The sequence below is a fragment of the Anabrus simplex genome, chromosome 5, assembly GCF_040414725.1.
Source record: "Anabrus simplex isolate iqAnaSimp1 chromosome 5, ASM4041472v1, whole genome shotgun sequence".
NCBI classification, from domain to species: Eukaryota; Metazoa; Arthropoda; class Insecta; order Orthoptera; family Tettigoniidae; genus Anabrus; species Anabrus simplex.
The window spans coordinates 349,906,051-349,933,218 of record NC_090269.1 but is presented as its reverse complement, the minus strand read 5'-3'; the positions used below and the strand labels follow the sequence as shown (position 1 = coordinate 349,933,218).

Here is a 27,168-nt window from a genome sequence, read left to right as displayed (position 1 = left end):
AGTGGTATTAGCTCCTTCCCATGTTCTGGACTCTAGTTTCACCATTCGTTGTGAGGAATTATATATTCAAGTTGAAGAACACGATATCCAACAAGTCAGTCATAATTAAAAGTAATCCGTCAAGACTTTCTAAAGTGCTAATGCCTGCAGATCAGAAGTGATCGCGTTGGGTACATCTAGCCAAGGGGCGGCATGCAACAGACCGGTGAGAAAGTCTTGAGTGAGCATGAGGAGTGGAAAGTTAATAACGTGCTAAAGCCTACCACATCTCACAGTAACAAACTTTCTGCTTCCTGCAGTTCTCACCTACCTCCATTACTTTTATAGCCTAGTGAGATCCTCTCTGACCTCTGAACAAAGTGACCACAGTGCCTATTATATTTTTTGAAAATTAAGAATCCCCTTCGTCTACTTTTGTCTTGTTGATTCCCGCGGGATTTCAGAAGGTGTATCTTGTTTCTTTGGTGGTTGGTAGTGTTATTAAGAGGTGATTATTATTATTATTATTATTATTATTATTATTATTATTATTATTATTATTAATAATAATAATATATTAGGGTTCAGAATTGTGTGACTTAAAGAAGTTCAAATATGCATGCAAAATACCCTAAAACTAGCTAAACATAGGTAAAATATAAGTTAAGTATTTTTTTGATAGTTGTTTTACGTCGCACCGACACAGATAGGTCTTACGGCGACGATGGGACAGGAAAGGGCTAGGAGTGGGCAGGAAGCGGCCGTGGCCTTAATTAAGGTACAGCCCCAGCATTTGCCTGGTGTGAAAATGGGAAACCATGGAAAACCATTTTCAGGGCTGCCGACAGTGGGGTTCGAACCTACTATCTCCCGAATGTTAAGTATATTAGGTCTAGGTTACAAGTATTAGAGTATTACACTACTAACATTAAATTTGTATGCTAAAGGGTTTATTGTGTCAGATACTATATACCCTTTATCCCCTGACTGTTTTAAGTAAATGTATAAACTTTAAGATTTCCTATGATTTTCTAAGGAGGCGTCAATTATTCTTCGGAACACCACTGCTGGGCTCTGCTAAAATACCCAGTGATTTTACACATTGGTGCCGACTACAATGTCAATAAACTTATTTTGTCTAACTGTATCACAGTAAACAAGTTTTTCTTGGTTGCTTAATTTTCCCATTGTAATGTGTCTTAGTAGACGAATAAGTTTGAATGGCGTTTATAAAAGTAGGAAAGATCACAATATGAAGATAAAGTTGGAATACAAGAGGACAAACTGGGGCAAATATTCATTTATAGGAAGGGGAGTTAGGGATTGGAATAACTTACCAAGGGAGATGTTCAATAAATTTCCAATTTCTTTGAAATCATTTAGGAAAAGGCTAGGAAAACAACAGATAGGGAATCTGCCACCTGGGCGACTGCCCTAAATGCAGATCAGTAGTGATTGATTGATTGATTGATTGATTGATTGTCTTCATGTTTAGAATTTTAATTACTAATCAGGTACCTGATTTTTGCCTTGAGGAGGTAATTTGACTGATGATGCCCTCAATGAAGGGCGAAACTTGTCTCAAATGGATTTAATGATAAATTCCTAAATGTTTAAAAGCTATATGTATTGAATAGGTGACACAATAAACCCTTTAGCATCCTACATTCAGTATCTTCAATACGGATTAACAATGATTTTTATCACTTGCAACATTAAATGTGTCAAAAAGTGACAAGCGATAATACAGCAGACACATTTAATCATGCAGTCTGAAAGAGCTGCATTAGGTAAATTAAAATGTTACGCTTCATTCAGTATCCTAACCCCGAAGCGCAGTTCTTGCTCTCTTTTCCTAAAAAGGAAGCAGAAATTAAGTATTAGTCTTCTTTTTGGTAACTGTCGGCGCATGTTCGTACAGTACCTTTTTCCCTCACACATGTCTTCTAAACCTCCTACCTATATTTTATGGGGACAGAAAGAAAAATACATCTATTACAGTTCTTGATACACTTTATATGAAGGTTCTTTTAGTGTCTATGCACTTTGGTATCATTTCGTCCAGTGGGTTCCTACTTTTATTTTCACAATACACACGCGAAAATTAAAACTGAAATAGGATGGTCAATGTAATGTAAATAATAGCGCCCTTTCAACTGATTAGTGAGATAATGTAGTGGATAAGCATTTCTAATGTTCTTGATAGCATTTAGAGGAGGTGAGGACAGTGTGATCAAAATTGTATTTCGACCGACCTTTACCCTCGAGAACTATGACCTCATGCTTCTTAGTTCGGCAGCTGGCTAAGTCAACCAGGACCTTTCTGAAATGTGGAGAATACTCATCAATACAGAGTGTCACCTTCCGATCCTTACATTTGAGAAATCATTGCCTTACTCCTACACTCGATTTGTTGCAATCATTTCACAGTTGGGTGAAACATTATCTAGATAAAGGATAGTAGAAATAGATCGGCCTATTTAAAATGTTATTAAATTCTTGCCAACAGGCTTTTCTTCCTCTTCTTGAAGATTACCATAATTATCAGTGCAATATCTGCAAACATCAACTCATGCGGCACCATTATCACTATAATGTGCTATGCAAAATAGTTGCTGGCTTTGGTACAGTTTCACTCGCCAGTATTGTTCAGTGTCAAATATAGGAACTGATTTTTTAAAATCCCCCCCCCCCCCTTCTCTCTCTCTATAAAAAGAAGGCAAAGGAAACCTGGATGGTATCAAAGTACTGTATGCTTGACAATTAGTCAATAAAACCGTCACAAGATTTTCATTTTAAAACCACCACATGAATGAACGTAAAGCTAGTGTACGGTGATTTGAGTCTTAGCCACAGTATGGTTGCTAAAAGACTGGTATGTGATAATATTTCAGCTTAGAACTCTGACCAGAAAGGTTCTGTCATCTAAGGTTCAGTATTGCATTAACTGTATCAACAAATTTTCGTTCTAGGTGATGCATGTTCTGCGGGTCAGTATTTTTCCCCTCAACATTGTCACATAGCGCTATTTCAAGGCTCAACGACGATATGTACAAGGTGTACAAAAAGTGGTATCCAAGAATCATAGCTAATAATAAAGGGGATAAGAATAATATTAAAAAGTCTCATTTCTTGGCTGAAAGGTCGGCGTTGTGGTCTTTGTTTTAGAGGGCCCAGGGTTCCATTCCCCACCGAGAATTTTAACACAGCGTTTAGTTAATTACAATTCATTCCTAATACACATCTACATATAATACATTCCCAATCCACACAGTAACACGCAAAAGCGAATACCTCTCTCCACGTAGAGCCAGCGTTAGGAAGGGAATCCGGCCGCAAGATTGGGCCAAATCCACATTCAAATTCTGATTCCAATGAATTTAGAAAAAAGACTAGGAAGAGGAAAGAACAGTATTAGAATGAGGATAGACTCAACACTATAACTCACAATTATTTTCATCCAGATTTAATTGGTGCAAGTTATGTCGTTCTAGACGAAAAGCATCTAAAGAAGCCCCCACTCCATCTAGTAGAGTAAAAACGTGCAAATTGACGCGCAGGCAACCCAGATGACGTCAAATCAAAATGACTCCACTCGCTGGCTGAGGCCATACGATTATTATTATTATTATTATTATTATTATTATTATTATTATTATTATTATTATTATTATTATTATTATTATTATCCAGAAGTGGAACTAAGCAGAACGATCTTCAGGCTCTCGCCTTTATAAATGATGGTTGTAAAACTTAAAACTACTTTACCTTACTTTCCTGCGAACTATCGATGAAAATTGGGAGTAGAGAGTTAGTTAATGTCTTCATTTTAATTGTTCTAAAGCCAAGAATAACGGCCGAGAGGATTCGTCGTGCTGTCCACATAACACCTCATAATCTGCTGGCCTTCGGGCAGAAGGAGACGAGGTGCTCGACTAAGTGGTATGTTCCGAGCTGTCAGCGGGGAGATGGCGTGGAATGACATTAGTAGCGAATACGTTTGAGTGGCGTCTTTAAAAGTAGGAAAAAATACAATATGAAGTTGGAATTCAAGAGGAAAAATTGGGGCAAATATTCATTTATAGGAACGGAAGTTAGGGATTGGAATAACTTATCCAGGGAGATGTTCAATAAATTTTCAATTTCTTTGAAATCATTTAAGAAAAGGCTAGGAAAACAACAGACAGGGAATCTGCCCCCTGGGCGACTGCCTTAAATGCAGGTCAGTAGTGATTGAATGAGCAGCGGTCGCTTGGTGGGCCAAGACCCTTCGGGGCTGTTGTGCCACTTTTTTTGTTTTGTTTTTTGATTGCCTTTATCGCCGGCCCCGGTGTCTTGACATAGCATTCATGTTTTTGATGTTCTGATTTTTGCATACTAAGCCGGCCCCGTGGTGTAGAGGTAGCGTGCCTGCCTCTTACCCGGAGGCCCCAGGTTCGATTCCTGGATAGGTCAGGGATTTTTACCTGGACCTGAAGGCTGTTCGAGATCCACTCAGCCTACGTGATTAGAACTGAGGAGTTATCTGACGGTGAGATAGCGGCTCCGGTCTAGAAAGCCAAGAATATATATATTTGTTTTTGCTATGGGCTTTACGTCGCACCGACACAGATAGGTCTTATGGCGACGATGGGATAGGATAGGCCTAGGAGTTGGAAGGAATCGGCCGTGGCCTTAATTAAGGTACAGCCCCAGCATTTGCCTGGTGTGAAAATGGGAAACCACGGAAAACCATCTTCAGGGCTGCCGACAGTGGGATTCGAACCTACTATCTCCCGGGTGCAAGCTCACAGCCGCGCGCCTCTACGCGCACGGCCAACTCGCCCGGTAAGGTAAGAATAACGGCCGAGAGGACTCGTCGTGCTGACCACACGACACCTCGTAATCTGCAAGCCTTCGGACTGAGCAGCGGTCGCTTGGTAGGCCAAGGTCCTTCAAGGGCTGTAGCGCCATGGGGTTTGGTTTGGTTTGGTTGATTTTTGCATGCTACAATAGTCTATCTTTAGCTAAAAATGTAGTCTCCCCTACAGGGGCTGCAGCTAGTCCACCATCTGTCTCAGTGCCTTCCTTTCCTTCCACTAGAAACTTCTCCAGGGTACCTGTTCTTCTGGTACTGAGTCCGAAGTACCGGATGTAAGCCTGGCTGATCCACTCGAGGAGTGTAGTCTGGATGCCCAGTTTTTCCGGCACGGAATTATTGGTACGGTGCTCAGTACAACAATTGCGGAGAATGGTTAGGAAAACCCACATTTCAAAGTTCTCTATTTTCCTCTAATCTGTCTGTTTGATCGTTCAGGTCTTGGGAGTTCTTTCACGTGCTGGTAAATTCACCGACACGAGGCTGGCGTGTTAGAGCACCTTCAAATACCATCGCACTGAGCCGCGATGGAACCCGCTAACTTCAGAGGGCTCAAGATTCTTCTTCATCTACTACTACTACTACCACCGCTTTTCACACACCAATGAGGTCGCGGGTGCGATCGGTGTCATGAATGTGGATTTGGCCCTGTTTTACAGCCGGATACCCTTCCTGACGCCATTCGTATGTGGAGAGATGTAATCACTATTGCATGTTTCTGTGCTGGTACGTAGTGTGATGTGTTGTGTGTGTATATGAAGAGGAACGTGTTGGGACAAACACATACACCCAGTTCCCGGGACAGATGAATTAATCAGACGCGATTAAAATCCGTAAATCGGCTGGGAATCGAACCCAGGACCCTCTGAACCGAACGCCTCAACGCTGACCATTCAGCCAATGAGTCGGACTTCAGAAGGTTCAGGGTACTCTACGAAATTGGAAGGTACTATACTGCAGTAATGCTACCCACCATGACATAACATTTCTCGTCATATGGTCAGGCTATCAGAGAAGGAAGTCACATCTGTGCTATAATGGTACTAGAAGTCCTGCTGGCCACCCGATCTTTGCCCCTCGCAGATACCTCAGTCACGAGGAAACTTTCGCTGGCGAAACTAAGCTGTAGCGGCCGACAGTTTCTCAAGGCAGGCTTGCAATTCCGTCCCATCCCCAAACTGGACTTGAAAAGTTCCGAAAACAGGTTCTAATTAATAATAATAATAATAACGAAAGAGGAAGTCGGCTGGTTGAATTCTGCACTGACCATAATTTAGTCCTCGCCAATACTTGGTTCAAACACCACAAACGACGGCTGTATACGTGGACGAGACCTGGAGACACTGGAAGGTATCAAATAGACTTCATTATGATTAGGCAGAGATTCAGAAACCAGGTGTTGGATTGCAAAACTTTCCCAGGAGCAGACGTGGACTCTGACCACAACTTGTTGGTCATGAAATGCCATCTGAAGTTGAAGAAATTGAAGAAAGGAAAGAATGCAAAAAGATGGGATCTAGACAAGTTGAAAGAAAAGAGTGTGATGGATCGTTTCAAGGAACAGGTTGCACAAGGACTAAATGAAAAGGCCGAAAGAAACACAGTAGAGGAAGAGTGGAGAGTCATGAAAAATGAAGTCAGTAGGGCTGCTGAAGAAATGTTAGGAAGGAAGAAAAGATCAACTAAGAATCAGTGGATAACTCAGGAGATACTAGACCTGATTGATGAACGACGAAAATACAAGAATGCTAGAAATGAAGAGGGCAGAAAAGAATACAGGCGATTAAAGAATGAAGTGGATAGAAAGTGCAAGGTAGCTAAGGAAGAATGGCTGAAGGAGAAGTGCAAGGATGTCGAAGGCTGTATGGTCCTGGGAAAGGTAGATGCTGCATACAGGAAAATCAAGGAAACCTTTGGAGAAAGGAAATCTAGGTGCATGAATATTAAGAGCTCAGATGGAAAGCCACTTCTAGGGAAAGAAGACAAAGCAGGAAGATGGCAGGAGCATATCCAACAGTTGTATCAAGGTAACGATGTAGATAATTTCGTTCTGGAACATGAAGAGGCTGTTGATGCTGATGAAATGGGAGACCCAATTTTGAGGTCAGAGTTTGACAGAGCTGTGAGTGACCTAAATAGGAACAAGGCACCTGGAATTGATGATATTCCCTCTGAATTACTGACTGCCTTAGGAGAAACCAGCATGGTAAGGTTATTTCATTTAGTGTGCAAGATGTATGAGACAGGAGAAGTCCCATCCGATTTTCGGCAGAATGTTGTTATACCTATTCCCAAGAAAGCCGGTGCTGACAGGTGTGAAAACTACCGCACTATTAGTTTAGTATCTCATGCCTGCAAAATTTTAACACGTATTATTTACAGAAGAATGGAAAAACAAGTTGAAGCTGAGTTGGGGGAAGATCAATTTGGCTTCAGAAGAAATGTAGGAACACGTGAAGCAATCCTGACTTTACGTCTGATCTTAGAGGATCGAATCAAGAAGGACAAGCCCACGTACATGGCATTCGTAGATCTAGAAAAGGCATTCGATAATGTTGATTGGACCAGGCTATTTATGATTCTGAAGATGATAGGGATCAGATACCGAGAACGAAGAATTATATACAACCTGTATAAAAATCAGTCTGCAGTGATAAGAATCGAGGGCTTTGAAAAAGAAGCAGCAATCCAGAAAGGAGTGAGGCAAGGCTGCAGTTTGTCCCCTCTCCTTTTCAATGTTTACATAGAACAGGCAGTAAAGGAAATCAAAGAGAAATTTGGAAAGGGAATCACAGTCCAAGGAGAGGAAATCAAAACCTTGAGATTTGCCGATGATATTGTTATTTTATCTGAGACTGCAGAAAATCTCGAGAAGTTGCTGAATGGTATGGATGAAGTCTTAGGTAAGGAGTACAAGATGAAAATAAATAAGTCCAAAACAAAAGTAATGGAGTGCAGTCGAACGAAGGCAGGTGATGTAGGGAATATTAGATTAGGAAACGAAGTCTTAAAGGAAGTAGATGAATATTGTTACTTGGGTAGTAAAATAACCAACGATGGCAGAAGTAAGGAGGACATAAAATGCAGACTAGCACAAGCAAGGAAGAGCTTTCTTAAGAAAAGAAATTTGCTCACTTCAAACATTGATATCGGAATTAGAAAGATGTTTTTGAAGACTTTTGTGTGGAGCGTGGCATTGTATGGAAGTGAAACATGGACGATAACTAGCTCAGAAAGAAAGAGAATAGAAGCTTTTGAAATGTGGTGTTATAGAAGAATGCTGAAGGTGAGATGGATAGATCGAATCACGAATGAAGAGATACTGAATCGAATTGGTGAGAGGAGATCGATTTGGCTAAATTTGACGAGAAGAAGAGATAGAATGATAGGACACATCTTAAGACACCCAGGACTTGTTCAGTTGGTTTTTGAAGGAAGTGTAGGTGGCAAGAACGGTAGGGGTAGACCAAGGTATGAATATGACAAACAGATTAGAGCAGATGTAGGATGCAATAGTTACGTAGAAATGAAAAGGTTAGCACAGGATAGGGTGGCATGGAGAGCTGCATCAAACCAGTCTATGGACTGATGACTCAAACAACAACACAATAATAATAATAATAATAATAATAATAATAATAATAATAATAATAATAATAATAATAATAATAATAATAATTCTCAGCCTGTTTCCAGTCATTCGACCGGATCAGGAATGGAATGAATGTAGCCCCATCTAGCGGTGTGGATAGGAATTTTGCCGGCTACCAAAGCCTGTCCTAATCCTCTGGGGCAGTGATTAATGACTGATAGATGAAATGAAATGATACTGGAGAGTGTTGTTGGAATGAAAGATGACAGAGAAAACCGGAATACCCGGAGAAAACCCTGTCCCGTCTCCGCATTTTCCAGCACAAACCCTATATGCAGTGATCGGGATATGAACTGCAGAACCTAGTGGTGAGAGGCCGGCACGCTGCCACCTGAACCATGAGGAATAATAATAATAATAATAATAATAATAATAATAATAATAATAATAATAATAATAATAATAATAAGTTGAAAAGGATATAGATATATCTAAATTACCCTATAAGACAACAAAGAACGTTCACCGGTCATGAATATATTACAGTACTCTAGAGCAGCGGCCCGCAAACTTTTTATGTCGCTTCCCTTACTGAAACAGAATTGAATACGATCTCTTTGTATTACTCAAAGGTATCGAAGATTTAATAATAAAACTAACTCGAAAATATTAATGGCTTGCATGTACCATTCCCTGCTCGTAAGTTTCACAGGCTTCAAGTTGTAGTTGGCTAACATATTCAAGAACTGCGATCGTTTCTGGTTATTCAGAAGAATGCTAGCGGAGTCTATTTTTAAATAATTGTCTTGATATTTGCGCATTTTAGTTTTCGGTGTGCATTTTAAATTATTGACGAGATCAAAGGCAGATGTGGAAAGTGATGATGCTTACACGAAATACGCACCTCGTTCTTTATTTGTTCGGAATTTTCAAGGGAGAATAGGCAGTCAGAAAATCACTTTGAGTGGATTCAGCCCCGTATCCGTTATTATAACGATACACGGGTCATTAAGAGGGGTTAACTATTCTTAGCCAGTATCAACACCAATGCACCTGCAATGTGTTCTGTTTGCATCAACTCACAGGCTTCCTGCCTGGTTCACTGTACTTAAGAGTCTAAGAATAGCAAGAACTGTTCACAAAAGAGATTACGTATATAACACTATATAAACTTTTGATTCTAGCCACACCTACCACTTTTAGGACCACTGATCTAGAGATTTCTAGGAAAAGCCCAGAGAGAACAACGATGTACAGTAGTTTGGAATAAGAAAAGGAGATAAACATCGATGAAGAATGAAGGAGGTGTGAGAGAGAAGGAAGAACGAAGGGGATAATCAGTTGAGGTCAACGTAATTTATGGTGACTTCTGCGAAACGAAACGGAAGTTCAGACACCGAATGTCACCTGTTATAAAAATCTTATTTCTTACATCAACTCAGAGTGGTACAGGGACTTGTTCAGAGCACCGCTATGCTTGAATCAACACACAGGTACATTTAGTTCGTTAACTAAAACAAATCGAGTATAAAAGTACTTACAAAAGTGATTTACTATATTCTATTCTTTGTAGAATATGGTTATACAGTTTAAATAGAAATGAATATTGAACTTCGTCACTAATTTTTGTCACTAGCCGGGCTGAGTGGCTCAGACGGTTGAGGCGCTGGCCTTCTGACCCCAACTTGGCAGGTTCGATCCTGGCTCAGTCCGGTGGTATTTGAAGGTGATCAAATGCGTCAGCTTCGTGTCGGTAGCTTTACTGGCACGAAAAAACTCCTGCGGGACTAAATTCCGGCAACTCGGCGTCTCCGAAAACCGTAAAAGAGTAGTTTGTGGGAAGTAAAGCCAATAACATTATTATGTCACTAACTGTGTACAAAAAACAGAGTTTCTTGAACGCGTTGTGTATAAGCCTGAAGGTACCTCAGTTAAGTAATAACAATGGCGTGTGGTTTCCAGAGAGGCCTGGTGCAGGTCTTTCGAACTGATGCCTGATAGGCGACCATGGCGTCTCTGAGAATGGGACCCTGCCAATGACGAACTCTAATGCTGATGATTTTGCATGGTGTAACAATTATAATAGTACAGGTTTTCTGTTTTGGTGAGAGAGAGAGTGAGATGGCGTATGGCTTTTGGTGCCGGGAGTGTCCGAGGACATGTTCGGCTCGCCAGGTGCAGATCTTTTGATTTGACTCCCGTAGGCGACCTGCGCGACGTGATGAGGATGAAATTATGATGAAGACGACACATACACCCAGCCCCCGTGCCAGCGAAGTTAACCAATGATGGTTAACATTCCCGATCCCGGGAATCGAACCCGGGTCCCCTGTGACCAAAGGCCAGCACGCTAATCATTTAGCCATGAATAGTTTTGGTCATACGAGCGCATTTATAATAGTACAAATTGAAAAGACTATCTCTGTGTCTCAATAATTTATTATTAGCGCTATTAACTCACTATAAAATACACAATAAAGTAACTGCAAATATATAGTGAATGTGATTCCAAGTTCTGAATTTTTCATGGTTAAAAGGTGGAAACCCTGGTTAACAGTGTCCACTACCACTCCCTTACGCGCAGAGAAGTCCTTACCTCTAATTACGTGGACTTTTCAGGTCGGTCAGCATGTAACACTGGGAGAGCATTTCCACGAAGCAGTAGTACGGTGCTACTTCGTTATGTTCCAGAAGTTGCCTTTAAGAGAAGCAAGTTTATGCAGCATTTATGGACGATGTTTTCGATAGAAGTTCTGCTCCCAAAGGAGAAATAAATCTAGTTCCCACTCGACTCCGAGCAGTAAACAAGTGTTCGCCTAATCTGTACTGTGCAAGTCTGAGCGAAGTGCTGACAGGGTGTTACAACACAGTGTCTTCACGTAGTTCAAGGGTGAGCTGGCCACTGCGCCGTGCTGTAGTTAAGTGAACAAGTGGTTGACGTCACATGCAGTTAGAAGTGGGCATTGATTCGATGTAGATTTGGTGATGGCGTTTCCCACTGTGTTACGTGCGTGAATTATATTAATATTATAGATTGATTATCTGTCACTTAAATGAGTTTAGAAAATATTCAACCTATGTGACGCATACAGCTAGACCACTGGAATACATGTCGAAGATCGTGGAACCTACTCAGGCTGAGGCTAATTACATGTAATGATATTGCTACGTAAAAGAACTCCTGTGGGAGTAAATTCCGGCACCTCGGTGTCTCCAAAAACCGCAAAAGTAGTTAGTGGGACGTAAAGCCAATAACGTTATTATTAAATTATATTTAATTACGACGATTGACAAAATTCCCAGCAATTCTAATAGTCTACTCCATTACCGCCGAAGATTCTAGGCACTTAAAAACTAGTCATTAATTAGCACTACACCGTAAAAGTTTTATCACAAAAACACAATGAATTTAGCTGAAAATACGCGAAATCCGAGGAGTTCTATCGTCATCTAAGTGTCTGATATGAGACCAGTGAATGTGGTTCTAAATGCCAAGTAATACGTCTGAGGGTATCGTCATCGACACTTGGATATCTGCTGGCCAGTTGACTAGCTTGTCTTAGCAGTCCTGCCATTGTCCGCTGTCTATCTCACAATTGTGTGGAGGTCTTTTTGCAGTCGTTTACAATCCTGTAACTTTAATACTCTACACAATATAATACAATCCCAATAAAGCCTTATCTATTCCTTACTCATATCATTTACAAAAATATTAAAGGTCCAATAATACTGCCTTGGGAAACCCTCTCTTAATCACTATCTTGAAGAGAAGACCGAATCCGTTCTCTGGAAGGGTAACCCATGACTTCCACTTCTTATAAAAAAAAAACTCTCACCCTCCTCCTCAGCTCATTAGTGAGCGCGAGAGAGTGCAGGAAATCTTGCAAGGAGTAACTGATGAGCGCAGCTCAACTATCCTAAATTGTCCACATGTTTAGTTTTCAGAGAGACGCAGAAGAATGCATTTTATGGTAAGGATTAACTAGGTTCTTACAAACAAAGAAGAAGCGAGGCAATGCTTTAATTTAAGTAAATTTTAACTATTCAAGTTTGAAGAAATAATAATAATTTTAATTTTATAACCCATTAACTACTTTTGTGGTTTTGGAAGGCGACGAAGAGCCCGGAAGTTTGTTCCATAGGAATTCTTTAACGTTCAGAAAGCAAATGATCTTCAGTGTTTAAGAGAACTAGATACAATTCCACGAAATAAGAAAGTAGCTTTTCTGACCGATTTGAATATACAGTACATAGACAGTCAAAAAATAATCCTTTCGTAAGTGTCGGCAGCACTGTGTGTATCGTCGAGTCAAAGGAAGCTCCAACGATGACGAAATATCACAGAAACTTGTCGTAGACATATAAAGGAAGTGGTAGCCGGTAACACAAACTGACCCAATTGTGGTATTTAGCTGGTATCCATCTACAATTCCTGTGAGATACAAGACTTTGTCATCACCAGCTGATTCCTTTTCATCTCGAACTGAAATTCACTTACAAATTTAGAACGCCTGTGCAAAAGAGCTGGTGTCTTCTGCTTCCTGGCAATTTTTCCCAATTTCTTGGGATCGATATTTTGTGTACAATTGGCCCCGTTTTACGACCGGATGCCCTCCGTGACGCCAACTCTAACCGAAGGGCTGTAGGCCTATTCACTACTGCGTGTTTTTGTGGTTATTGGTAGTTTAGTATGTAGTTGAAGATGTGTACTGGGACGAAGACGAACACCCAGTCGCAGAGCTAGAAGAATTAATTATTCTTGAGTCATTAGTCCATAGACTGGTTTGATACAGCCTCCATGCCACCCTATGCTAAACTTTTCATTTCTACGTAACTACTATATCCTAAATGTTCTCTAATCTGCTTGCCATGTCCATTCCTTGGTCTACTCCTACAGTTCCTACCACATACACTTCCCTCAAAAACCAGCTGAGTAAGTGCTGGGTGTCTTATAATGTGTCCTATCATTCTATCTCTTCTTCTCGTCAAATCAACCTCCTCTCACCAATTCGATTCAGTATCTCTTCATTTGTTATTCGATCTATCCACCTCATCTTCAGCTTTCTCCTGTAACACCACATTTCAAAGGCTTCTATTCTCTTCCTTTCTGAACTAATTGTTGCGCATGTCTAGCTTCCAAACAATGCCACGCTCCAGATGAATGTCTTCAAAAACATCCTTCTAATTCCGTATATCAATGTTCGAACTGTCCGACTCGTTGGCTGAATGGTCAGCGTACTGGCCTTCGGTTCAGAGGGTCCCAGGTTCAATTCCCGGCCGGGCCGGGGATTTTAAATATATTGGTTAATTCCAGTGGCCCGGGGGCTGGGTGTTAGTGCTGTCTCCAACATCCCTGCAATTCACATCACACACAACACTATCCTCCACCACAATAACACGCAGTTACCTACTCATGGCAGATGCCTCCCACCCTCATCGGAGGGTCTGTCGTACAAGGGCTGCACTCGGCTAGAAACAGCCACACGAAATTAAATTAAATGTTCGAACTGAGCAAATTTCTTTTCTTAAGGGGTGTAGTGTCACGGGGTTAGGTTAAGTACATACATACATACATACATACATACATACATACATACATACATACATACATACATACATACATTTGTCAACCTTTCACCTTCGTGAAATATATTTGTTAAATCTCGATGTTAGGGAAATTATCGTGAGATAGCACCGCCATGCGATGAGAATATGAAAGCTATTACAAGGCCTACCTTTCGTCACAGCCACTTGTTATCAGAGATGGGGGCTTGCTTACTGTTCCACGTGTGTGTACGTGAAGGCTCGTTTACATCGTGACAACATTATTATCACTAAGGTGCGCTGCCTTGAAAGTGTAATTCAACAAGCATATTCCGTGTCATTCAGTGGTATATCTGTCTGTGTACAATGCATGTTTGAAATAATTCAAGTAGCTTGTGTTTGATTAGGCTTCAACTTTATAAAGTGAGCAAATAAGGAAGCAAGCAAACAGCCTACAGTTTGACATGACTAAATGTTGCGATCACAAGCCAAGGGGTCTATTTAACAATAATCTTGAAGCACATTAATGTTATTTTTAATTGTAATTGAGTAAGATAATTCTTGGGTAACTTAATTCAGCCCAATTACTTTTTCTTGTACTCTTCCAATCACTGGACATTATACACTGTAAACACTACGTCGGTACCAGGAATGGATTCGGAGTTGACAAATAGGTACAAAGTAAGGGACAGCAAAGATGGACACAAACTCCCTTCCACCCTTCCCAGTACTGGGGTGGGGCAGTGTTGATTGTTTATGTCAGTACACCATTTCCTTGCATACGTGCACACGTCGCGATGGCTTACATGGGGACGTCAGATTAGTCTTTCTTCGTTAAAGAGATCGATCAGTCATCATTTGAAGATACATTAATTCACACGAGGCTATACGATTATTATTATTATTATTATTATTATTATTATTATTATTATTATTATTATTATTATTACAGAAGAATGTTTAAAGTGAGATGGGTAGATCGAATCACACATATGAAGAGATACTGAATCGAATGGTGAGAGGAGATCGATTTGGCTAAATTCGACGAGAATAAGAGATGTATAAAGATAGGACACATCTCAAGACACCCAGGACTTTTTCAGTTGGTTTTTGAGGGAAATGTTGACGGTAAGAACAGTAGCAGTGGAAAGGGAGGGAGAGAATCGGCCGTGGCCTTCCTGTATATGCCTGGAGGAGAAGGACGAAACCACGGTAAACCACTTCGAGGATGGCTGAGGTGGGAATCGAACCCCCTCTACCCTGTTGACCTCCCGAGGTTGAGAGGACCCCGTTGCAGCCCTCGTACCACTTTTCAAATTACGTGGCAGAGCCGGGCACCGAACGCGGGCATCCGAGGGTGGCAGCTAATCACACTAACCACTACACCACAGAGGCGGACACTTGTAATAGTTTTTCATTTTATTTTGTTTCAACTGTTCTATTTTTACGGAACTTGGTATTAAAATACAGGTAGTCTGTCTAGGTATTTTTTTGTTAGGGGCTTTACGTCGCACCGACACAGATAGGTCTTATGGCGACGATGGGATAGGAAAGGCCTAGGACTTGGAAGGAAGCGGCCGTGGCCTTAATTAAGGTACAGCCCCAGCATTTGCCTGGTGTGAAAATGGGAAACCACGGAAAACCATTTTCAGGGCTGCCGATAGTGGGATTCGAACCTACTATCTCCCGGATGCAAGCTCACAGCCGCGCGCCTCTACGCGCACGGCCAACTCGCCCGGTGTCTAGGTAATTGAAGATAGCCCATGTTACACTACAGATGTATGTATAAATAAATAAACAAACAAACAAATAAATAAATAAATAAATAAATAAATAAATAAATAAATAAATAAATAAATAAATGAATGAATGAATAAATAAATAAATAAATAAGAGGGCAATTTTTAACCAAATCTGACACAAATTTTACCTCGCCCTGTATCTCACGAAATCACGTCAAGATTTATCCTTGAGAGACGTCTCCACATCGCCAGAATACAAACTCACGGATTCAACAATGTCATCCATCAAAGTTGCGCAAAGCCTGAAAGTCGTGACACGGTGGTGACGTCACCATTTGGCTACCGTTTGAAGCGTTCTGCTCGGAATGGAAATCCCTACGAGGAGAGGAAACGTGCGTGTGTCGGGCTCGAATTGAGGTCAACTCCGGCGATAGCGGGCGGCCTGTTAGAAATTTGACTCACCACCACGCACTCACAACCGGACCTATCAATTTCTTTGGGCCAAGGTCTGGATTATATGTAAACAAGCTTTAAATCCCAGTGTTTCTATTATTATTATTATTATTATTATTATTATTATTATTATTATTATTATTATTATTATTATTTAGTCCGTTTTTCCCTCCAGGGTTAGTTTTCCCCCGAACTCAGCGAGGGATCCCATGTCGACCACTTCAAGGGCAGTGTCTTAGAGTGTGAGACATTTGGTCGGGGTATAACTGGAGGGGAGGACCAGTACCACGCCTAGGCGGCCTCACCTGCCATACTGAACAGGGACCTTGTGGGGGATGGGAAGATTGGAAGGGACAGGCAAGGAAGAGGGAAGGAAGTGGCCGTGGCCTTAAGTTATTCACTATCCCGGCATTTACCTAGGGAAGAAATGGGAAACCACGGAAAACCACTTCGAGGATGGCTGAGGTGGGATTCGAACTTCCTCTACTCAGTTGACTTTCGGATGATGAGTGGACCCCACTGATCTCTATACCTGGATGGCTGGTAGCTTGGGTAGCAGTAAGCCGAATAGAAAATGACTGGCGTGGTAAGATGGCAGCGAGCGCACGGTGCAGTAGACCACGAGGAGCGCGCTTGCTCTGTTTATGCTTAGTTCAGGGACGCCAGGCCTCTTGATTGTAGTTCCACGGGTGTTTTGTGCTGTGTTATTGCAAAGGAAATAGTGGTGTACTTTACGAATTTAGGTTCGTTGCCTTGTAGTATGCCTGCAAATTACAAGATTCAATTTCAATGTGTATGTGTTTATGTGAAATCTGAATGAAGAGTACGGGTTATTAACATGCCGCAGTATTCAGGTTATGGATGTACAAACAGAACCGATCAGCAGAAGGAGAAATCATTTCATTGGTGCGTTTTATCATCATCATCTTCTTCTTCTTCTTCTTCTTCTTCTTCTTCTTCTTCTTCTGTTTACCCTCCGGGGTCGGTTTTTCCTCGAACTCCGCGAGGGATCCCACCTCTACCGCCTCAAGGGCAGTGTCCTGGGGCCTCACACTCTGGGACGGGGGATACAACCGGGGAGGATGACCAGTATCTCGGCCAGGTGGCCTCACCTGCTATGCTGAACAGGGGCCTTGCGGGGGAATGGGAACATTGGAAGGGATAGACAAGGAAGAGGTAAGGAAGCTGCCGTGGCCTTCAGTTAGGTACCATCCCGATATTTGCCTGGAAATGTGCGAAACCACGGAAAACCCCTTCCAGGATGGGTGAGGTGGGAATCGAACCCATCTCTACTCAGTTGACCTCCTGAGGCCGAGTGGACCCCATTCCAGCCCTCGTACCACTTTTCAAATTTCGTGGCTGAGCCGGGAATCGAACCCAGGCCTCCGGGGGTGGCAGCTAATCACACTAACCACTACACCACGGATGGTGACTTTTATACTGTACATAATAATCTTTCTAGGGTAGTGTTTTGAGTTTTAGGTTTATTGTATCTCATTTCTCATGTTCTGGGAGCAAAATGGCAATTAATTTTTGTAGGTTTCCTTTCTCGAGACCCGAACTTCTAAGATCATGGATTAGGAGTATAAGGCGGGAGAATTGGGAGCCTTCTAAAACAGCTGTTCTCTGGTCGGATCACTCTGAGGAAGACTGTTTTTGATAGAGCTGGACAAACTGTATGCCTTAGAAGTGATGCACAGCCAACTGTTTTCAATTTTCCTGAACATTTACTGCAAGTAAGGATTTACTCATATTTTTATTTATTTGTCATCATTAATCTGACGGTTTAGCTGGAATAATTGACGTGATCTTATAACAATCTTAGAGAATGAAATATGGAGGAGTTCTAGGCCTTATTGCATCAGTAATAATTATGGGTTTCAGACACTGGAGTAGTGGGAGAAGGGAAAGTGTGGTGGGTGTTTTAGGCTATCCTATTATAACGTTTGTGGTATTTGGGGCTCTTTTAAGGGGTGTTACATTTTTATGATCATGACCACCAATGTTGCTTTGCTAGCTGAATTTAATTAAAGAGGTCTATAATAGTTATTTAGAGTAACAATTTATGAGCTGCAACGAAGTCATAAAACCATAACCTTAATTTACTCTATTCAGTGCCATAGGCTTGCAAGTGGCGAGGGTGTTTTGATCACATTTCCCCACCCTTTCATTGTTACACCCCTAGTTTCACGTCATTTTCAGGCAGTAGTAATTTTTTTCGGCCGTTATTATACACCCATTTTTATTGCTATTCCGGAGATTTTCTGACTTCGGAATGACATGTCAGTGATCCCAATGTCCTTATGCTTTGAGTGAACATGTCTCTATATTTTTAATTATTCCAATGCGCCATTAATTGCGATTTAAAATTGACTATATTATCATTGCTTCCCCATAAGGAGAACTCTAGGTTGGGTACGCCAACATGGCGAACCGCGCGCTCAACTTGGCGTACTTTCTCCTGCAGCGGAGAGCTGCCATCAGCGATCCATGTATAGAGATCAGTGGTGGACCCCATTCGAGTCTTCATACCACTTTCCAAATTTCGGGGTCGAACCCTGGCCTCTGTGCGTGGCAGTTAATCACACTAACAACTGCACCATACAGGCGGACATTTATATATTTACTTTCCACAATTATGGGCTGCTCCACTGAGCAAAGTCTTATATTTTCATGTATAATGTGAATGGATATGAAACATTGCAGTTTACTGAGCTCGATAGCTGCAGCCGCTTAAGAGCGGCCAGTATCCACTATTCGGGAGATAGTGGCTTTGAACCCCACTGTCGGCAGCCCTGAAGATGGTTTTCCGTGGTTTCCCATTTTCACACCAGGCAAATGCTGAGGTTGTACCTTTGTGAAGGCCACGGTCGCTTCCTTCTCACTCCTAGCCCTTTCCTGCCCCATCATCACCATAAGACCTATCTTGTGTCTGTTGCGATGTAAAACAACTTAAAACATTACAAGTTGAAAATACATCTGTAATTCAGTCAACTGTAGGAAATGTCGCTTTTATATCCGACAATAGAGGTTACTGGTCACTCAACAATGTGTCGTCTCTTGTGGCTTGCAATGGAAGAAGTCATCGTTGACGACGGAGTTCAATATTACTTTTCCATTTGTTTCAATATTACTTTAGTTATTGTTGTGGTAGATGTAAGAAATATTCAAATATACGTTCCTTTAACCCTCAAACGGCCCTGTGTGTTTTTATTTACGAATTATACTTGGAAGGTATATTTAGTGTTATATTTATTTTCATTGTTACCATGGCTTCCAGCTCTCGTGAACTCATGTCAGTTCTTGAATCTAATTCTGTAGACTTCATGAACAATACCATACGGAAATAAGTAAAGGATGAATATTGGACATCTGTCAAAACAATCTGTATGATAACAATGCAAGCTCCCTTTAACTTTCACCATTTAATATTCATGTTAATGCACGTGATTATATGTTGTTTTCTGTTTTTATTTTCCCCTACAATAGTGATTTTACAATTTTGTATCTTAAATCAATCAATCAATCAATCAATCAATCAATCAATCAATCAATCAATCAATCAATCAATCAATCAATCAATCAATCAACACTAATCTGCATTAGGGCTGTCACCCAGGTGGTAGATTCCCTATCAGTTGTTTACCTGAACTTTTCTTAAATAATTTCGAAGATGTTGGAAATTTATTGAACATCTCTCTTAGTAAATTATCCCAATATTCCATGCTTTGTTTACGTCATATAACTTAATGCATGAGCCAAACAGTGTTTAATAAAACAAAGTATACTCATTTACTGCGAACTTATGTTTATGTGTTTTTTTTTTTTTAATGGGAGTAGTCCACAGGTTTTACCAGATTTTCAAAGGGGGCCGAGAAGAAAATTGTTAAGAAACCCTATTCTAGAGGAACTAACTACCTGAAAGCTGTTGGCACTGCAAACAAACAAACAAACAAACAAACAAACAAACAAACAAACAAACAAACAAACAAACAAACAAACAAACAAACAAACAAACAAACAAACAAACAAACAAACAAACAAACAAACAAACAACACAAAACACAGAAGCTCTCCCTTTCTGTAGCTCAGAGGGGAGTTAGTGCAGCAGGCTGGAGTGTACAAGCAAGTATATAACGAGATGTGGGCCTGTCTCGCGCTATCACTTGCTACTATCAAAGGAGCACAGCACCGCACGGCACGGGACAGACGTTTCTTGCAACAGCACATTCGACTGGCCGCCCAAGAGCGGAAATATGCGTGTTCTAATTTGGTCAAGTATGTTCATTCTAAGAATCTCCGCTATGGCTGGTCCAGTTCAACGAGGATGTAGACTCAAGATGTACTGTACATCTTCTACGTTCTTAGCAGTGTTTGACAAATGTAACAATCTAATTTGTGAGGAAGAATAATTAGAGCATATTGTAATCGAAATTCATTAGTTCGAATATTTTCGAAAGTGACTATCGACCATTATTGAGAGATTCGTCGTTACAATTCATCAAGTCATAACTGTGTCAGTGCACTTGTGAGGCGCGGATTAGACTAAATAATGAGATTTATTTGATTATTCCAACGCGTTCTGTAAGTTTGTAAAGGAACCCTGTTTAATTATACATATTCGTTTATAGACTCATACATTCCAGTGTTATTTCTTATTTTTTTATTTGGCTTTAGGACTTATTCAACCATACAGCTAGTCGCTATTTTGTATTTTGATTTATACACTTTTTTAAAAATTATTTGCTTTGTGTCGAACCGTCACAGATAGGTCTTCTGGCGACGATGGAATAGGAAAGGGCTAGGAGTGGTAAGGAAGCGGTCCTGGCCTTATTTAAGGCACAGCCCCAGCATTTGCCTGGTGTGAACATGGGAAACCACGGAAAACCATCTTCAGGGGTGTCGAGAGTGGGGTTAGAATCCACTATCTCCCGTCTGCCAGCTCACAGCTGCGTGCCCCTTACCGCACGGCCAACTCTCTCGGTATATGTTTGTTAAAGAACTTATACACAATTCTAATGTTAAAAACAACAAAATAAATAAATAAATAAATAAATAAATAAATAAATAAATAAATAAATAAATAAATAAATAAATAAATAAATAAATAAATACTGATCTGCATTTAGGGCAGTCGCCCAGATGGCAGATTCCCTATTTGTAGTTTTCCTCGCCTTTTCTTAAATGATTTGTAAGAAATCGGAATTTATTGTACACCTCCCTTGGTAAGTCATTCCAATCCCTAACTCTCCTTCTTGTAAACGAATATTTGCTCCAGTTTGTCCTCTTGAATTCAAACTTTCTCTTCATATTGTGATCTTTCTTACTTTTAAAGACACCATTCAAACTTATTCGTCTACTAATGTCATTCCATGCCACGTTAAGAACTCTGGATTGTCAGATAGCAACTGAAAGGATATTAAAATATTAAACATATAGCGATATTTATTCGTCTTACCTCTAACTTAGCGAATAGTTCCTCTTAGTGTGAAGAATTTAACACAACATTCTGTATGTAGGTCATCCATCCCATTACGAACGGCGACAGTCTAGACAACACAATATTCTAGAAATTACGCATTATATAATGTAGGCCAAATGCGGGGTCGTTAGACTACATCTTAAATGCTTAAGCGCTCGCCCACTTCGCCGAACGGCTTTTCCTTCCAGGTCTTTTAAACACAAAGGCGAGGGATTGCTCTCAAGCTATCCGTCGCGAATATAGAGCTAGTGACTTTGGCGTGAAGAATTCTTTGAAGCTAATCTAATGTTGAAGAGACAATTGTTAAATGGCGACGTGTGCCAAGCAGTGCTTTGTGTTAAATCATTCACTTTGATGGAAGGCGACTGGATGGAATACCGACAAGAACACGGAACTAGCAAAGGAAACTGAGTAGAGTAGCCTTTGGCTTAACACCGCCTAACTTCACTAGCCCTCAGCTCTACATTCAGGAGGCCGAGGTACTGGTCCCCACGGTCGGCTGTCTCGGAATGGTTTTCCGTGGCTTTCCATTCCCTTCCACTAAAGCGAATGCTGCACAGTACCTATTATAGGCCACAGCCGCACCCATCCCACCTTCTCCGCAAATCACATCACCGGTATAATTCTCCCTGGTCTGAGAGGACGTTATCGCCTAGGAGGCCCGCCGTACACTACCCGAGTACGGAATGGAAGCTTTCACCCCCTCCCCAAGCAGAAGGTTTTAATGCAAGAATTCTGTAGGGACTAAAGAAAAATATTGCCTTAAATAATCAGGTTGTTTCCTTTAATTACGATTTCTATGACTTACAAATAAAAAATGTTCGAAAACATTACAAAAATATGAGTTCACAGTTATCAGATTCAAAAAATAATGAGTTAGTGATTTTACGTTCCAATAACTATTTCTTTTTTAAGGTTTTCGGAGATACCGAGGTGCTGGAATTTTGTCCAGCAGTAGATTTAGGAGGCATTAAATCTATGGATACGCGGCTGGCGTATTTCAGCAACTTGAAATACCGTTTTTTTATCAACTGGCTTTACGTCGCACCAACACAGATAGGTCTTATGGTGACGATGGGATAGTAAAGGGCTAGGACTATGAAGGACGTGACCGACGTTTTAATTAAGGTACAGCCCCAGCATTTGCCTGGTGTGAAAGTGGGGAAACCACAGTAAACCATTTTCAGGGCAGCCGACAGTGGAGTTTGAACCTACAATCTCCCGAATTCAAGTTTATAGCTGCACGCTCCTAACCGTACGGCCAACTCGCGCTGTACCGGTATTTGAAATACCAACGAACCCCCCAAGAGTTCAGAAAACCAACCAGCACTCTACTCTATGAGCCACTCTGCTGGGCGAATTTTGAAAATATTTCGGAATATTTTATAAAACATGTCATAAGATATTTATAAATAGATATACCACAATTTTGAATATTTTACTAAAATTGCAAAATTCATAAATACATATTGTGAGGTAGAACTGCATAAATTTCACTAATAAATCTAGGGTTCTTTCTCTTTCCCGTTTCCCATATAGATGACGTTTTTTCTCAGTATAGAATCTCCGTGCCAAGTCTGAAACCTAGCAGGATTTAGATCTTCTAGAGGCACTGGGAATGATGCGACAAATCTTGTATTGTAGTCTCCTAGACTTGTATGTCTGACACGTTAAAGAAATCAGTTGGTTACTTTGTAAAGAAAGGCTGACTCGTGCTCATCATATTTCACAATGCTGTATTCTTTTCGCAATCGAGTTAAGGCACAATGGTGTTGAACCTTAACGTTTACTTCGTACGCTAATAGAGACGTCTAACACATTTCAAAAGCGCCTGTAAGATGAGAATAATTTATTTATGTGATTTGCTTTACGTCTCACTGACTACTTTTACGGTTTTCGGAGATGCCGAGTTGCCAGAATTTAGTCCCGCAAGAGTTATTTTACGTGCCAGTAAATCTACCAAAACAAGGCTGACGTATTTGAGCACCTACAAATACCACCGGGCTGAACCAGGATCAAACCTGCCAAGCTAGGGTCAGAAGGCCAGCGCCTCAACCGTCTGAGCCATTCAGCCCGGCTTTATGAGAACAATTGGGTATCGAAGTGATAACCCTTGCTGTCCGAGTAAAAAATTCCAACTAAGCCATACATAAGGAATATGTAATTGTCGGGTGTCTGGCAAAATAGTGGCATGGTATTGATACCGAACAGTTATTTGAAACGAGGGATAAGGCCTTTGTCACAAAAACGAAATGCTTGAGTTGAAAGGCTCTGAAGTCAGGAAGTTGAATATTTTAATAGCCACTACGAGAAAGTAGTTCTAATATACACATATCGAAGCCTTACGAGCATGGAAGCTAAATGAAGGAATTATCTATGCTCTTAACACTTGGCTAAATACAATGCCTATCCTAAGACAGTTATAAAGAAAATGCATTCATTTTGACCACTAAATAAGTATGAACATTCTAAGAATTACGGGAGCCGAATGAAAGAAATACATATTATGAAAACACATACCTTCGAACATCAGTACTTCAGTATAGTCATATTTTATATTCACCTGTGATTATTATAATACTTTAATAACAAAATCACAAGTGTCTGTTTAAAGAACTTCTAATAACATACCCGAAAAATCACTTTTTTTTCATTAGCAAGAACACAATGTTCTGCGATCATTAAGAACTACCATGGAAGCCGTTTCTCTCACTCATAGACTTTACTTTTTCACACATCATGATAAATAAAAAAATAAATAACACTTAAATTTTACGTACTGTCATAAAAAGCTCCGAAGTTCTCTGCGAAGGAGTATGACGCCCACGATGGCACGCACATTCACATCACAACAGTCCCGGGAGCATGGCCTCTGCTGACTGCTGCTCCACGCTACGTCCAAGGCCCCCCCTGACCTTGCCCTTGGTTAGTCGAGCATTACGAGCGCCACACTAGAACTCGCCTACTTTAATGTATCATGGCCCACGCACAAGGTTGTACGCTAGCACCTTTCAAATAATTATGCTGCTTAGGACTGACATAAAACTAGATTTTTAAAAACTAAGAAGAGATCATAAACAGGATCGAGTAACATTTGAGGAAGCGTTCTAATGAAAAGGAAAGAACCTCAGGGACCATTACGGACATTTCAAATCCCACTATGATAAACTATGCCGGGCGAGTTGGCCGTGCGGTTAGGGGTGCGCAGCTGTGAGGTTGCATCCGGGAGACAGTGGTTTTGAGCTCCACTGTCGGCAGCCCTGAAGGTGGTTTTCCGTGGTTTTGCAAGGGGCAAAATATCTACATTAGGTCGACGCCCCGAACAAATAGCATTTTAAAAAATGTTCAAATATTTTCATTCAGCACATAATTTAACAATTTATTAATGGAAATTATGAATACAGAGACGGTCCCATTTTGCCATGATAGCACACTTAATCCCTAACGAAATAGTATATATTGTGAAGAGCAAGAAAATCCATAGTAATCCACATCAGCACGTGAAAGACACTCTGAGGTAGATTTGGTGACTATAAAAAAAAAAAAAAAAAAAAAAAAAAATCAACCGACCTCAGCTATGCTCAGATATGCTGTTTCTAGCTAGCAATATAGGGTCATCGAAATGGACATGTACGATTTAGAGCGTCAGTTTGGAAGATTCACACAAAGTGATTGATATAAGATTGTGTATTATCGTTATGCCCTACTCAGGAGCACGGTTGAACTTGCTTAACTGATGTGTTGGCCTGCTTTTCCTCCCAAAATCTCTTCATCCTCTCGCTGAGCTTCTTCCTTCGTTCTTCTGTCCAAGTTATAGTAGCTCTGGTGTTGGGTTTGTCTTCAAAGTGGTGATTGTCGATTTTGGTTCTGAATTTACATCTGTCCTGTACAATGTCTTCTGAGATTTTGATTTCCTGGAGATCTGTTTCAATTTCACGAAGCCAGCTGTTCTTGGTTTTAGACGAAAGGGCCAGGTTGAAAATTCTTTTAGTTAGCCTGTTAGTGTTCATTGTGATTATTATTATTATTATTATTATTATTATTATTATTATTATTATTATTATTATTAGTATTATTATTATTATTGTCTGTCTGTTAGATCATCAGCCCAGAGGCTGGTTGGATCCTCAAATAGGACCACCAAAGGTTATGCGGTTATAAGGAAACCCCAAAAACCAATGGCAGCACCAAAATGAGGCGTACTAGGCAAGACGAGGAGTGAGGTGGTTTGCCATTGCTTTCCTCACTGGGTCAGAAAGTGCTATTGCAGCACGACTGGCCCTATGAGCAACACCTTTCATAACACTCAGATGCACTAGTCGTGCTCTGAATGTCATTACTCAGCACCACCCATACCCAAGCAGCTTCCATATTGTCACAGCCATGGATGAGACTGGGACTTCGGTGGAAGCTACACTTTACTCTGGCCTGTGCCGAGAGATGGATGCAAAAGTACTGTATCCATCAAGAAATGGCAGCAGGCATTCTTCTTCTTCTTCTTCTTCTTCTTCTTCTTCTTCTTCTTATTATTATTATTATATTAAACCATTTACTACAAACTGCATTGTCCAGTCCATCCGTCCGTTCTACTCGACCGATTTGCTTCATGTTTGTTTTATTGTCTGCGGAATTATCTCCCGGTGAATCATCAGGCATTGATCGATCTCTTAAGTTCAGTCAATATTGAGCAATCCTAAAATCAAAATAATTATATGATCTCTCCAATAATTGCAGGCGGAGGCTTACTCTAGCCCGTGTCGTTCATTGTGAATGCCTACAGCTTAATAATTTTAAGCGTTTAAGTTTTATGTCATTATGTTAAAGTTCAATTTGCAATTTTGTGAATGGGGCCTAAGTCTACGACTACGCTGCTACCAAGTTGATGAATTCCAGACAGACGGCACGGAGGCAGTGCAAGTCCGCAGTCTTAATGAAGGAATGAGATCCAGACGATGGTAATTACATTAGACGGGGATCGATCGTTCAATAGGAGTACTGTTAATTAAGAAGTGACTTGTAATTACAAATTAAGAATGCCTTCCTTTGGCTCAGCACACATAGAGCCAGTCTTTGATCCTTAATGTACCTCGTTCTTCCTTAGGATAGCCACCCACCCACCCACCCACCCACAAGTGTATTTTACAATAGCCTCAAACACAAAGCCATTTCGTCAGTATCCGCGATAGCTTTTGAAGACTAAATAAAAGGTGTCGTTGACCCTGCACCGTTGGGAGTGCTTGTTGTTTCACGTGAACCCAACGAGTGTGTGACATTTGCTTCTCGCCAAGTCAGTTGCGGTTCGAAACTCGACGAATGGTAGGTATACTTTTAAAATGAAAAGCCTCATTCCTGTAGTAAAGATTTCGTGTAAAACTGGAAATTCTGGGTTTGATCACAACATCAAAAATCTCGTAAGATCTACAATCTAGTTTTATTTGCTTTATCACCGGACTTCTCGTCTGGATAGTCGCTATTTGAGGGTATATGAATGAAAGAGCGACTCATGTCGATTTATATG

The 27,168-nt window shown here is 40.8% G+C and overlaps 1 protein-coding gene across 4 annotated transcripts in view; it reads right to left on the bottom strand.

Moving 5' to 3' along the window:
* The window catches only part of Hr3 (Hormone receptor 3), a 586,730-nt gene that overhangs the window by 218,383 nt on the left and 341,179 nt on the right, over nt 1-27,168 (bottom strand). Inside the window, exon 1 of one of the 4 annotated variants that reach the window (XM_067147642.2) lies at nt 24,431-24,565. The exons of 2 other annotated variants lie outside the window; for them this stretch is intronic. In XM_067147642.2, the coding sequence (XP_067003743.2) occupies nt 24,431-24,491 (61 nt within the window). In that variant the 5' untranslated portion in view covers nt 24,492-24,565. Of the gene's footprint in view, nt 1-24,430; nt 24,566-27,168 lie in introns of those variants that run through there. One more of the 4 variants, XM_067147645.2, reaches the window with a different exon arrangement.